The sequence below is a fragment of the Balearica regulorum genome, chromosome 2, assembly GCF_011004875.1.
Source record: "Balearica regulorum gibbericeps isolate bBalReg1 chromosome 2, bBalReg1.pri, whole genome shotgun sequence".
NCBI classification, from domain to species: domain Eukaryota; kingdom Metazoa; phylum Chordata; class Aves; order Gruiformes; family Gruidae; genus Balearica; species Balearica regulorum.
The window spans coordinates 35,369,299-35,385,026 of NC_046185.1; the positions used below are offsets into that span (position 1 = coordinate 35,369,299).

A 15,728-nucleotide genomic window follows, 5' to 3' on the forward strand; every position below is an offset into this window, starting at 1 on the left:
TGTAGAGCAAATCCAGGTGCGCACAGCCAGTTCCTACCTAAACAGCAGTAGAAGCTGAATTTGAGTGTAGATTTGGCCTTTCCATTAAAAAAGCAGCTGCAAGGAGTAGAAAATATAAAATAATCCAGTAAAAAGTACATCTGCCACTTCACAAAATGAATAGGAAAGTATCTGCTGTAGATTTTAGGTGAAGACTAATCCTTCACCTGAAGATGCATTTGCTAAAGAAATGGTTAAATTTGTGTGTAAAATAGCAGCACTGGACTAGGCGGGGGGAAAAATATGCATTATGAGAGTTTTCTGCAATGCTGTCATTTAACTTGATCACTGGAGTGATGATTCACTGAAGGCAGATTGGTTTTTTATTTCACCTTTAGGAAATACTCAAATACCCTCACAGGATTTTGAGGTAAAAGGAGAAACAATGAAGTCATGATACTGCCCCTGTATTGGAAAAAACCCAGGTATTAATATTTTACTTAAAAAAATACATTATTAAAAATATGAATATAAGCTTGAAAAAGGATGGGGGGGGGGGACAGAAATAATATAGCTTTCTTTTGTTGCTATAAACCCAGGGCTTTTCTTTCCTCCTTGCTGTATAATAAAGGCAAACTTTGGGGCACTTGAAAGGAATTCTCATACCTGAGATGATAGAAAGCTGAGTCTAAGCGTAAGGCTCAACCTCTTCTCCCCTGTACTAAAGGGCTAGACAAAGTGCAGGTTGCATTTATCCACCAGATTCAGCAGCATCCTCCAGGTTTTCCAGACATTGTCAGAATCCTTAGATCCAAATGGTAAATTGGAATTTATACATCTAATCTAAAATAAAAAAATAATCTGTGGAAGAAATCCTCTTTTTTAAAAAATTAACCTTTTCAGCTGCCATCTTCTGTCAGAATATGTGGCACTCGCCATGCACTAGCTCTCCCAAAAAAGTGATTTTATTTTGCAGTTAACCTCTAATTCCAAACTCTGAGAGCTGGGATTGCTGGACGCTATGAGCTAGTAAGGAATGTATAGGAGCTTAACAGCAGGAGCAACAGACCCAGGTTAAAAATTCAGTGACCAGGAACAAATGTGCCCTTTATTTCATCTCCCAGCTAAAATCCTAGATACAGTTTATTGGCTTTAAACTTTTCTCATTTAGTAGAAAAATTTAAGCTTAACGTTTCTTCTTAATCACAGCCACTTTAAATGGGACATGTATAGCTCTATAAATTAAGCTAGCACAGAAGTATTCTTTGTTTAAAAGACTTGAAAATTGTTTCACAGTTAACTATTAAATGGCATCTAAAATACCTGGAATTTCCTCTGAAAAGTGTATGCCTTTACTGAAAATTACAAAATCAAATTTACACCAAAAGTGATGGAAATGTACTACTGGATGATCTCAAAGTCACGAGCTAAGTATATGTCTGAAAAATACTGAGCTAAAGTGGTTCTTCAAGGTCACACAGCAGATTAGTGGCAGAGTCACTGCCTTTTGAATGAAACAGATTTTTTTATCCCACAAAACACATCAAGAGTTCAAGTCTTTTCATTTGCTTTGAAATGAACTAGAGACCTCTTGACATTTTTTAACGCAGAAGAACAAACACATATATGAATGTGCCACCACAAGCATAGTCAGTAGCCCCACGGTTATGTATGGTACTTGTCTCTGATATTTTGACTGGAGAGTCTATCCTGGATTCAAAAAATATTTTCTCAAAACTGACATATTCTCATAAAAAGGTTTGTTTCTTGATTTAGTGTTTTTCTGAGAAAGAATTTTGACCAGCTCATCCTCTTGACTTCTAGTTCAGCGTCCTATCCAGCTGGTCATGTGTGTTCCCCCCCAGTGAATATGCATGAGTCTCCTCTTTGAGGAGTAGCAAGATCTGCAGCATCTTCATAATACTTCTGATGTACTTTTCTTCTCAAATTTTGGGTCTTGACATAAAAAGGCTGGAATGAAGGATATGGTGTTGTGCATACCCAAGTGAAGGCAGGGAGCCAACAAAATGCTATTGTAATTACAAGTGAACATTCTTGTATCATAAAACTGCAAAGAAAAAGCTATAAATCAGAGCTGGCCTGGTGGTCCCTGGCAGCAAAGCACAGGAGATTTGAGCTCATTCCCCGAGCTAGCCAAGAGTGGGATCCTTGCGGAGACAGCGGCTCATTCCAAAGGAAGGGCATTCCTCGTGTCTCCTGAGTGATGGTCATGAAGCACTGATTTTGGTGGGAGTCAGATCCAGCCTTCAGCCCTGCAGGAGTGATAGTCTGAAGAGGGCTGGCCATTGTGGAAATTAAAGCAAGTTGAGAACTGGAGGAATTTTATCTTCAAGGGCTCTTGTGTGTGTGTTTAGGAGCCTACCGCTTCCAGTGCACTATTGTCCAAATCTATGTGCACTATTCACTGCACTGTTGTCCAAATCCCGTATTTGATCACTTATTGTTGTACCTGAGTATGTAAGATTGTCCTTTAATTCAGGTATGCAGTTTCATGTTTCCGTACACTCACTCACAACACCAAACTGTGCTAAAACCTTTTTATGGGCATTGAAAAATGAAACTAAGTAACACTATCCAAAATGTCTCTACAGAAATTCCTGCCACTAATGAACATGGATTCAAACTTCATCTTCAGTTAGAAATGGGTTTTTCTTTTATTTTGGAACATTTTTCTTTTTTTTTTTCTTTCTGATGTCTCATGAAGATGTAGCTCTTTAAAAAGCATTGATTTGTCTGGATAATTTACCAATTTCAAAAATAAATAAGCAAGTAGCAGGAGGGTAGGAAAGTATTAAAGCTGTTAGTGTTGGGCAGTTTTCTAGAAACTTTCTTTAACGCAAGCTGTGTGGAGGGAGGTGTTTCCTGTCTCTCTGAAAGACGTGGCTTGAGCTGAACCCACATTTACAAACAGTTCAGGAGGGGCAAAATAAGATGATCTACTGTTGTTAAAATAAAAAATAAAAAGATCCTGAGAGTGTACAAGTGATTACAGCAAAACAAACCCCAAATTGACAGCTGCACAAACAGCACTTGCCCAGCAGTGGTAGTCAGCTACTAGGAATGCCCAGTTTCCCATCAGATTGGTAAGAATTTATAATTAATAGCACATTTGGGGACTCTTCTGTAATGAAAGCGCAGTTTAATCTGCTAACCTGATTATGGAGGAGGTAAAGGAGAGAGGGCTGAAATTCAGAGTCTCGCTTTGCCGAGTACATTATCTCCCTGTTGATAGCAGTACGAGACCAAGACAGACAGTGTTTTCCAGAATCAGCCCCTACACTGGTTTAAGAGCTGCAATCCTGAAAGGTGAAGGGCTCTTTCCCAAACAAATGTGACCCCCTTCAACTCTGATAAACTTCCCGAAAAGATGAGGGAAATCTGTACCGCACAGGATGTGCTCAGCACATTGAGGGATTGAGTAAGTAATGTCCCTGATAATTGTGGATACCTCATTGTAGGAGTCAGTTTTTATTTAAATTTTTTTTAATAGGAGTATACACATCTGTCTTTATACCCAGCAGCTTTTCTGGCCCACAAGAAGTCCTCTGTGATTTTCCCCAACTGAGCTCAGTGGGATCTCTGTCAGCTGCAAGATTTATGTCATCTTTTTCAGTCCTGAGAACTGTTCCTTAAGCTTTTCACATCTGGATTTAATTGGAAAGACATTAAAAGACATTAAGTGTGCTGGAAAAGCATATTTTAGAGAAGATCTTTATAGACACTTCCATTAAAGGAGCTGATGGTTGTAGGTTAAAATGGGATGAGGACAAGCCATCAACAGTTAGCAAGGACAAAATTACATTACAAACTACTTCAGATGAGAAGTTCAGCCTGGAGCTCTTGGGCCTGACTCTGATCTCACTTAAATCAACTTCAGTGAGGAGAAAAATACCAGTTAATGCAGTGTAAAAAGACCCTGAGATCAGAATAAAAAACTTTTGTCTTTTGGAAACACTCAAGTTTCTAATTACATGTCATATATGCTAAATATAACACTTTTAGCTGTCAATCTGGATGTGGTGCTTTGTTGGACATACACGCACGCTTGTAAAATGAGGCTTGGAGAATAAGAGGGGGATTGGTAGTTAGTGCTCTGAGGGTGGAAGCATCCTTCTCTGAATGCGTATATGCGGGCCACAGGAGTAGAGTTACACAGCAGCAGACATACAAGTACATGGGCTTCATTACAGATATAGTAATGCAAGAATCTACAGCCCCATCTAAACTCCCCCATTGTTCCAACTACAATGTGCTGCTTGAAGAAGCCAATGGACAGTCCTTTGCATTAAGTGTAATCTATTGCTTTTGGCTTCAAACCAAAGTTTCTAGACATGTTTAGACTGACAGGCACTTAAAATCTAAGGTAATGGTTTTGGTATGAGTGAACAAGCTTTCTTTCATTTTGAAATTACTAAAATATTTAGGAAATTACTCCTAGGTCTAAAGCAAAGTGTACAGTCTTTAGAAATAGAAACATGTAAAGCTTTAAAGAAAAAAAAATATATTTTTGTAAAACACTGGGGCAAAAAAGTAGTCTTTAGAATATTTCAATATAACAAATTTGTTAGAGGCTCTCACCTGTCCTCTTCTCTTAAAAGGGAGTCTTTTCCTCTGCTATGTCATGGAAAGTGTTTAACATTAATGGGATGATTATAGTTTGCTGGATGATAGTGACAGGAATGAGGCATTTGAATTAAAATTGCAGCTGCAGTGAAGACTACCTTTTTTTTTTTTCCCCCCCAGAATCTCCCTCTGTCTATCTTTAGCTATGATAAAACCAGTAAAACTGATTCTTACTTTTATTGTCTGACCTTGGGCCAGTTCTTTATGTGCTCGTGCACTCTCTCTTTGCTTCAGTTTCCTTCTCTTTAAAAACAGCAATAATAAAACTACCTCGGGTCCTTAGTGCCATTTTTATTTCATGAAGAAAAGGATATTTGCAAGTAGAGGTTACAAGTATTTAAACACTAGTGAGTGTGTTTTACAAGTTCAGTTTACTTTACATGGAAGAGTAACCATATTAAAGTAAGCATTGATTAATACTTGATAGTTTGAACTTTGTTCAGTTTTGGTGTGGAACTTTGAGAATTCATAAAAATCTTTTAATATCCTTTTTTTTTTTTTTTTTACCACTCTGCATGACCAGTTGCCTAAGAAAACCACTTAAATAACAGAACAAATGCTGATATGTTGTTCAAATACAGCTCAGTTTAGAGCTCATTCATTTTGTTAAAACAGTTCTGGCTACATCTAACTACTCATCATATGGGTCAGGGCCCATTCCTGGTGGGGGATGACGTGGTCTTTGCCTCGTTTATGTACTGCTAGCTATGCAGTGAAGGTTGTGGTAATGATGTTACAAACAGGATGGAACTGTGGAGGTTACACAGATCAAGAGGATCGTCTATTGCAGCGTATTTTAGAAGTCACCATGAACACAGCCGAGAACCTCAATCCCCTTATTTAAAATCAAGAGGTCAAAATCTCCTACAATACAGATAGGGTTAATGACAGTGGACTTGCAAATCTATGGCAGTGATGTGGAGAAATGCCTATAAATAAATAATTAAATAAACCAAATTGTTCTGAGAACACAGCTGACAAGGATATTTTCCAGCCATCAGTGATGAAAGAGACAGTGATTCATGGCCTTTCTTCCCTGCTGGTGCAGGATTTTGCCTGAGGATATACATTCTGCTGTTTTCAGTTTTGAGTTTAAAGCCACGTTTCTTAAAATCTCCTATAATTTTTGTCCGCAGCTTCTCAGCATATATTTAATGTAAACACTTGGAAATTGAATTTTAAAATATTTTTCTCTGTGTTGATAAGTCAGCTGTGATGATGCATGATTCTTTCTGACTTTGATCTTTCAATTGTAACAATTGAAGAAAAAATATGAAATTTCAATTTAAGAAATAAAATTACTTTAAGAGAACTTCCAAGTTTCTAGACCAGAACCAGTAAAGACTGAAGAGTATACACTGAAAAGGTACTGAAATTATCTGACAAAAGTGGATTGATTAGGATTTATTTTACCTGGTGATACTGAGGCCGAACTTTCACACCTCACTTCTCTGTTAGAGGATGTAGACACACCTCAGTAGATACTGGCATTGAACCTGAAAGCTCTTTCAAGATGTTAATGAAGAAGTGCCAACTTACTGGTTTGCAGCACAGATTGTCACAGAGGCAAAAGTTAGCATTTTGGTAGCACCTGAAAATGTTGCTCCTCCCAGCTGAGAATACGTGAAGAGGGAAGAGTCTGAGAAGATACAGATTTAAGAACATTTCTTTTCTCAGTCCCATACAGATCTTTCAGCAATCCTGTCCTTTCTTATTCCCACCCACAAGTAAGAATGCAATCTAAACTTGGCAACCAGACTAGCCTCTCCACACTGGATTAATCTGTTACTTTAGCGTTAAGTTTGTTGAGTTTCACATTCAGTATTATTTATCAAATACTCTTCATATGAAAGCATACCTTTTAATTGTTTTTTAAATCAGGTGTTTTTCAGTATAGTTTTCTCTCTTTGTGGCTAGAAACTCTTGAATCATCATTAAAGCAATATAACTCTTTCACCTCAGATGATCATGCAGCTTTTTCTGGGCTTTGAGATAATGATTTGCTGTTCATTATGTCTGGAATTATTGCATAGTCCCAAGAATGGCGGTCAGATTTCTAGTGTGGTGGTTCACGTGCTAAAATAAGCCATGCTTAATTGACTGTCTCTACTGTTAACTCAAGCAGTCTACTTAAGTAGATTATTAAAGATGAAAAACTACAGAAATAAAATTCCATGTTGAATAGTGTCTTTCACTCCATCCACTTCTTAGAAGACTGAGAGGCATGGAGGAGTGAATACATGTGTCTGATAAAACTAGGTGGAAGAAGGTGACATGCACGCTGTTGTTGATAGAAGCTCTGCTTAATATATTGGAAAAATTGTTCAAGAACAGTTAATCCTTGCTTTAGGATTACCCCCAGAAAGCTGGCAAGGTCAGGCTGTACGTGGATTGTGTGTCATTTAAATGCTGGCTGCATGAGTTGCCTGGGGGTAGCGTTAACTACCACGTGGGACTTGTTCCAAGCTACATCTGTGAATCATCGTTCTTTGTTTGAAGATACTGGATTTCTTCTATCCTCCAAGCTCCTTCTCTTGACAGGTGCAATCAGTAGCCTTAATTGTAGTGCCTATCAGGTAACTATGCCTTTGTGCAGAGATTACTCAGTTTGGAAAATGCTATTTCCATGTAAACTACATGAGTTAATCAGATTATAACCCTGTGTTTTTCATGCATATCATAAATTGTGTGAGGAAAGGGCTTAAAGTCATTTAATTAAGGTTTACATTGTACAGTGTGAAAAGCCTTTCTGAATTTAATTTTTAAACAGATGTTAACATTGGTTCACATGAAATCTAATCAACTGGGGAGAACGGCACATTGTGAGGAAAGTGGTGAAAACTCCTAGCAGAAGTTATTGCTTGTGATATAGTAAATCAATTTACAACAGAAGCTGTGGGGAAAGGGATTTGCTTGCAATACCCATCACCTAGTTTTTGTTTAGCTTATATGTGGCCAACTTGGTAAATCCAAGAGAATTAAATGGGTGCATTAAGGAGTCAAATTTAAGCTACTTTGTGTGTGTGTATATATATATATATAAGTCTACACAAGTAAATATATCTTCCCTTTGTGCAATTGTGTATCCATGCAATTTTGGGTGTGGACAACTTAAAGCCAGGTGGAAGCTTGGTCAAAAATTTCTTCGAGAGAAAGCAAAAACAATCACCAAGAACAATGATTTTAAATACATACAAATTTAAAGAGTTGCTTAGCTTTGGGACACTAAGTCCTCAAGCTCACCTCTACAGCTGTGATATTGTTGGGGTTTTTTCAATAGCCTTTAAATGTGAAATTTAAATCCACATATTAAAAAGTCATGAAGTGCATCTCATTACTGATGCAAACAGCTTTGCTGCAATGTTATTGCACAGATGATATTGACTTTTGAGGCCTCAACTGTCAGAGAGAGGAAGAACCTCCCTGCTTTAGAGGGCAATTTTTCTCTTGACTTAGAAAACAGAGGAACATTGATTGTTTGTAAACACATTTGCTACCAGTTTTGTTCATGCATTAACTCTGCTGTTCTCTAGGCTTCTGGCTTGTGAAATCAAGGACTAGAATTAGATCTATCATTTTAACCTGGCATGCAAGCATTTTATCAAGTCTAAACTTGGGCACAGCCTGAGATTGTTCATGTATATGGCATGTGGCTACAGGCGGTATGACCGCTATGAGTCACTTGACTTTGCCAACTCAACCTTGAACTATGAGACATCTACTAAAGACAGTAAAATCTTGTCCTTCATGACCTACTCTGGACCCAGACTTAATTCAGTTTTGCAGCATAACTATTTCTGCCCATAATTTTCTGTCTTTAGAAAACACTGATTAAGGCCAAGCGGAATATCTTTTTTTATGTACTTAGAAAACTGGTGATGTTAGGAAGCATATCACCAGTAAACTAACAGTATCAAGCAGTGTGTTTATTAGGATTGTCTCAGACCTCCTTGGTAAAGTCAACTGGAAGGGCCACAAAGAACAACAACCTTTTACAATTTTCGGTTTCATGGAATAATCTGAAATGCAATATAGATTTGAGAGGAAAAACACAAACCACATACTGTGCTAAAACAAACATGTGAAAATTTTATCATGAGGATGTGGTTCTTAAATGCACATGGGGTAGTGTAGTGCCTGTCTGCTGTTCTTGCTAAAGAATGATCTAATGTTACTAGATTGTCATTATAAAACGCTTAATCCCCAGAGTGAGAAACAGGAAGAATATTCACAAGTTTCAATGCTATTTATTAATTGCCAATTGACTTGAGGAAAGCTAAAAAATGACTGGAAACATCCATCCCCATCCTGATACACACACACACACACTAATAATGGAAATGGCAGCCAAGACAAACAGCTAGCAGTGCGGTGCATCCTGTTGGCATCGTATTTTTGGCACTGTCGTAGCTACACAGAAAACAAGTGATACAAGAAATGTGTAAAGACATCTGTTCTGTAACCTATGGGGCTTCACTCACATAACAGTTGTAAAATCTTCTGGGGGAGAGAAAAATTTCTCTGTATCTGTGCAGATGCTCTATTGTAAGAAAAGTATCAATGGAAGGAAGTGTTGAGCCTTTAAAAGAGGAAATTGTTCACCAGATTCACTGTCAAATGTTCCATTCTTTTCTTTCCTTTTCATGTAAACTTAGTTATCTGCTATTCACAAGTTATATTTAAGCCAAGTGGTGTAAATCTGTTGGGACTAATAGAATTGAATCATGGATTAAATTAGCCTAGTGTCTGCTTGTAAGTCTTCTTCACTGCAGATTACTTGGGTTCTGTGTCACTCTGCTCACTATTCAGGTCACAGCCTCTCAGCTACCAGCTTCCTTCCTGAATCCAGCATCTTCATGTCTGTCTAGGGGCACAACAGGGAGAGAAGAAACATTAAGGACACCTATTAAGGTCCAAAGTATTTTCTACTTACCAGCTTCTCTAGGCCTTGCTGATCCTTCCAAATGTAAGCAGGCAGTGGGAGAAAGAAAAAGACTTTTTAAGACGCTGCAAGGTGCTCTCTACCATTCATCCACTGCCCTTCAGTCACATCCCCTGAACAGACATTTGAAAAAGGAAAGAAGAAACTTTCCCAAAACTCAAATGTTGTTGCAAAAGTCAGGATACCAGTAGTTAGGCTTTCCCCACAGGTATCCTATGGAGAGAGAGACATAGTTCTACGAAAAATAAATCGGATCTCATATAAACCTGCAACATGTTAGGAATCTGGAAGATAAAGAGGGACTGTGAGGTGTAGGAGGTTGGCAGGACTTGGGGAAGGAAAGTTTAGCTCTGGGAGCAGCTGGGGACATGGGTGGGAGAGCATTTAGGAGCAGGAAAAAGTAGGGACCTGGGTAGGAGGACATTTGTGAAGAAGTAGAGGTGATTGTTTTAAAAGAAGTCAGATCTCTGGGGTGAATAGTAAGGAGGAGTGCTGGAGTGGCTTGGGAAAGATGTGGGACTCTGGCAGAAGCTGTGGGGAGTGGGGACTCGGTAGTGAGAAGCATGATCTTTTGAAAAGATCATCGGCTTCCAGAGCAGCAAAGGTGAGAAGCCTAGCAATGAGGGACAGTGTAAAAGGCTGGCTTTTCACAGTGTTCACACAAACACCCTGACACCTCTACTTGGAAGATCAAGGATACAGGTACAGGACTGCTTTCCTGCCGCTTCCCCCCTCTGATATTTGGTTTCAGAAATACATTAGATCTAAGATCTTATCTTTTATATCACATTTCAGTTTGGGAAGGGCATGGCTTGAAGAAGAATGAGATGGAGAAATAAGACTGCACCACATTACAAGCATTAGGATTTGGATGTTGTCTTGGTATTAAACATGCTTATCATTAAACACCTTAATTTGTACCTTCATTTGATATGTTTCCTCTAATTGTTCCATATTTACTTCCTTGACACCCATATAGTAATGATCCATGCTTACAGGCAAAGCGTTCATTATTTCATATTGTAGCACTTCTTCCCCTGCTGTTAGAAGAGATGCTCTCATCATCTGTTTCTGTTGAAATAGTGGCTACTATTGCTCCAGGAAGTTCCAAAGCAGTTTTTCTGGAAAGCAACCCTGAAAGCTGCTCTGTAATTTATGTGGTATGCCTTGTGATAGCCAGTTCTATGAGTAAAACAGTAGTAAGTAACAGATGTACTCATATTCAGAGCAATTCTAGAAAGGAATTTGGAGGTTTGGGTTGGTCTAATAAATCTCCTGATGATTTGGGCATCAAGATCAGACTGTTCTGCATATCATATGGTGAACCTGTGATCTAATCTTGAATGAAACATTACTTGGCTCTACTTCTTACTAACTATGATCAGGGACTTTTCATCCAAGCCACTGTACAAATAACCTGAACAAACAGTTCTTCAACAACAAGTTTACAATTCACACATCAGTCCCGGAAGCTAAGAATGGATGTAAAAAAGTAAACAAGGTGGGTTCAAAAGCAGATGAGGTAGCACTTAAACTGTGTAGGAGGAGCAGATGTCTCAGCTTCCTTCTCTCCTTTCAGCGCTACCGGGTAATGGTTTTTGGCCTACCATACCTAAGAAGAAAGGAGATCCTGACTGTTTTGCTAATGTGCATCAGGAAAAATGGATATGAGAAGATAGGAGATTCTTGTGTGCCAGTCTCTACCCATTGGATTGTTTGTTTCTCACAGTTGCTAACCCTACTGACTAAAGTACAATACAGAAGCAGTCCTGTGCAAGGAAGCACAAGAGCCCAAGTTGCTCCCCTTCCTCACATGATGAGTAGTGCTTGCATTGTGATGAAAAGGACCCCAGGGAGAGGAGGAGAAGAGAGAAATTGGGATGAAGAAATGTGTCAGGTTACTGGAACAAACAAACTAGTTGAGAGGAGAGTAGATGAAAACCCTTGTTGCCACTGGGAGAAATTATTTGGGTTGAACAAACAGTGATTTTGCTGTGCAGACAAGACCCAGGATGGAAAGGCAGATGGTGATTAGAGCTTATAGGAGTTGAGAATGAATGTCTAAAACTTCAAGGGACACTATGAGGTGGTAGAGAAAGAGCTGTCTTATAAAAAATGCAAATATATCAAAATGTCAAGAAAACAAGAAGAAATGAGGAAAGAGAGAATTTATTCACCGGGGAACTCAATGGGTGATAAAAGTGAAAGATCCTGTAATGGGAGAAGTTGTCACTGAGGTGGAGCTGAGGCTCAGCTCTTAGCTACAGCATGGAAAAGGGATAAAAAGATGCAGGAAGCAGAGATTTTAAGATGAAGGGCAAAATTATGTCAATGGATGGGAAGAAAGTGCAAGTAGAGAGCAGGTTAGCTGTCAGATTACAGGGGGCCCAAAACACGTGGTAAAGGTAGAGTGGATGGGTAAGTAACAGTCATAATCAGAGGTTTTCCAAGACACTTTAAGAAATGTTTAGCTTTTTATTTGTTTGCTAGGGCAAAAAACTTCACAGAGTAGAAAGATTCCACCTTCATGGCATTATGGGTGGGAGTACCTTGTACACCCTTAGCAGCTGGTCATAACTATAGACAAATCTGGGATACATGCTCTTTTACTTTAGGGCAACCTGGCAATTCTTGTGCTGTTATCCATTTCACCAAAATAGACATTACCTAATAATATTTAAGTTGTATAAACACACCTTTCTAGGGAAGGAGCTGTTGAGAGAATCCAGGCAAAGAATTAGTACAAAAGCAAATCTAATACTTCATTACAATGGCAGCTCCTGTTCCAGACAGAGTCCCTGCTCTCCAAAAGGAGTGGGAAATGAAGATAGAGACATGGATTCTTTCTGTCCCAACCATTAAGAAGACAGCAACTTCCAATTTTCTAAACGGCAGTTGTTGCCTCACCATGAAGAACAGTGCCACAGGGCCTGCAGTCATTTCCAGTGTTTGAGATATTACCTTAGGTGACAGTGTCTGTGAAAAGATACCTTTCCCTGCCCCTCCCCCCCCCCCCCCCCCCCCCCCGTGATTAGTGCTGAATGCATCTTAGGTGGGCATCATTAAAGAGAAAAAAAAATCTGGTTTTCCATTCTGCTTTACTTTTCACCTTCAAGACAGAACTGACCTCAACTGTTTTGTTGTGCTGGGTGTGTTTTCGAAGTCAGCCACATCATGTCTGAGAGTTTCATAATCAACCTTCGCTAAATTAATTACAAAAAAAATCATTTGTCTTTTACCAAAGCAAATTAGGGGTGAGAGAAGAACAATTTTGAGTCTTAAAGGAGAACTCATGGAGATGAGAGAGAAGCTGGTCAATAAAGAATGCACTTGCGCAGAAAAATATCAGCTGAAAATTGATTATTCTTCTACTCTTGATGATTCATAATCACCCCATATCAGCTTACCTTATGTATAAGACATCAGTCTGCTGTGTTTTTCAAGATCCAGTCTTGGAGTGTTGGTAGCGACCCTCTTCCCATTGCTCACACCTTCTGCAGTCATCTGCAAGACAAGAGTAAGTCCATAGGAACTCCAGGAAGGATGAGTTCTAGAAAAGCACATGGGGAAGCTGGAGAGACTTTACAGGCCAGAGAGGCAAGAATCCTAAATGTATATCATGTTCTTCGTGTAGGTGATGAAGCTTGCATTAACACAAATGGAAGTCACTCATATACCCAGGAAGAAGAAGAAGAAATCCTCAAACTCGTACACAAGCACAGCTGTTTAACAAGGCGCTGCTATGTACCCTGTCTATTAGCTCTGTAGCCTAAATGGCTTCAATATACAGAATATTATTTAAATGCAAAATACCAAAGTACACAACTTCCTTCATTTGGTATTAGTACAGTTGTGTCAGTGGTTTTTTTGACAAGTCATTTTTTCTTTAGGCAGCATTAAGTGCCTTGAAACAGTTTTCAGAACAAGGACTGGATCCAGTGGAAGGGGCTATGAAAGTTGAAAATGGCTCACATGAAAAGTAAGTACCATTTAAATCCTCTGCATTTTAATGCCTGTGTGGCATGGAAGATAAGAAATGTTAATTAAGAGCTTAGCTGCCCTTTTAAACCTCTGCAAAAATATTACCTCTGGAATTTACGTACAGTTTTTGACAATTTGAGAGGATAAACAAGATTTCAGGTTTAGCGTTACTGATAATATTTACTAGTGAGCTATGAGACAGTCAGTCCTCCTATGGAAATCCTAAAGAAAAGGATTTTCTTTTCATTGTATGGATTCTGTGTAAGTAGCATAATATGATTTTTGTCAAATGTGTTGTAGCACATGATATTGCCTTTAAATACGGATAGCTATCTGCCAATAAGTCCTTCTGTCCACAAGATGAATTTTACCCTAGAGAATTTAAAAATAAGTTAACATTTCTTTCAGGTCTTAAAAAACTCTTACATGGAATATTAGCTTTAAGTAGTAGACAATAGAACCAGTTTTCATGCTGGATTTTCAATTTTTTTAAGGAAGTGGGATTGTCTGTCCAGTACAGATTTTTTTTTTCCAACTACTAGTCTGTTTACATAAGAAGGTAGTCTTGTGTTACTATATAAATTAGGAAGTAAAAGAATAAGAGAAAGAAAGAAGACTAAAAGTGGCACTTAGAATTTTCAATAGAGTTATCATGGCTATTTATAAACTAATTTAATCAGAAACATTTTTCCATATGATCTCATCAGCATAGTATTTGAACATAAATATTGTTGTTTCACTTTAAAACGTTACCTTCCACGGTGACCTTTGAATCTCATGTGCCATCTGCTAATAAACATGTCTTAAAGATGTGCAACCCTGGACCTTACCACTCTTGTTAATGTATTAATCTTTCAGACAAGTCAAGCATCTGGGAGAGAAAGCAGACAATAAACAGACTAACTCAGGCACCATTGCTCAGGACTGCAAGGATTCAAAGGCTGTCGTCTAGGAGCTTCCCAGCACCCACGGCTGCCACTGCATCCTTATAAACCTGTCAACACGCAATAGGGTGTATGTGTACAAGGAAATGAATGACTAATACCATTATTTGAGTCTTATGTGAAGACAACACTATTCTAACACAAGAGATAGTATACATAGTACTGTTTATTCAACTGTGGAAAAAAATAAAATTGAACATTTCCCTTAGAACTCGAGATCAGAGCATAACTCAATTGCCCAGAGGCAGAAGAAGTCTGATCATGTTACTGGAGGTTAAAATAACAACTAATTAACAAATGTGTTAGGAAAAAAAAGGAAAACTTTAAAATTGATTAATATTGAGGAAAATAAGTCAGCATCGGTTCAGTTATACAATTTTTTCGTAGTGTAGTTTTAAGTTCAGCTTACTGTTTTTTAAATAATGCTTGAATATTTTAAAATTAACCAATGACAGTGCTGTGAGAATTGTAGTTGTTGTCTTCATATATAGTCATACAGCTTATCTTTTTATGCAGACATTATGCATTCTTCATTCTATATGAATATGTATGACTTTAAGATGCACTACTCAGAGTTGTATGCAAACAGAAGTTTAAATCATGACAAGTATTTGCTTAACATGAACAGATGTTAGTTATGATCAGTCTCGATATACTCCAGGAAAAAAGCAGATTTGATTTTCCTTGCCATAATCAGTTAAAGAGGCGTCTTGCCTCCAAGCAACATTTTCCCCTTCAATTCTGCTCTCTGTTGTGTGAAGCACATCTACACCCCATTCTGTGTGTTGTATCAACCCACCGTTTGCATCAACTGAGTGTTTTTAATATCTGCATTCGGACCAAGAGGAAAAGGTAGGACTGCACCGTTACCAAGCCAAGGATGGAAAACTGTTGATGTAAAGACCGTACTTTTGTGAAAGGAGTGGCAGCAGAGATAAGACCTTTGGCTGCTCTGTACCAGCATATTTCTTGTAAGTGTGTGGCCAAATGCAGTAAAACCACATCAGTTCATGTGTACAGTGACAGTGTCGTCTCTTTCTTTATCATTCACAGGTAGACAACTAAGAGAATGAAGTGAAAAAAACAACAATTACAAACTAACGAATGACTGGCTACCGTGCCAAAGCTAGGGTTCAACCTGCCTTTCCCTATGCCACCACCTTCTACATCTTCTTGTGTTAGACCAATCATCCTGGCATTTAAAAGTAATTTATTTATCCAAAATACAGATATTTTAT

General features: G+C 38.4%; 1 protein-coding gene across 9 annotated transcripts in view; it reads left to right on the plus strand.

Annotated features, from left to right (window-relative positions):
- Positions 1-15,507, plus strand: part of STAU2 (staufen double-stranded RNA binding protein 2) — a 178,066-nt gene extending 162,559 nt beyond the window's left edge. For 7 of the 9 annotated variants that reach the window (XM_075743885.1, XM_075743889.1, XM_075743891.1 and 4 more), the window contains 2 exons: positions 13,456-13,544; positions 14,405-15,507. In XM_075743885.1, coding sequence (XP_075600000.1) covers positions 13,456-13,544; positions 14,405-14,498 — 183 coding nt within the window. In that variant the 3' untranslated portion in view covers positions 14,499-15,507. Of the gene's footprint in view, positions 1-377; positions 429-13,199; positions 13,362-13,455; positions 13,545-14,404 lie in introns of those variants that run through there. The other 2 variants (XM_075743887.1, XM_075743890.1) reach the window with 2 other exon arrangements.
- Positions 15,508-15,728: the final 221 nt, after the last annotated feature.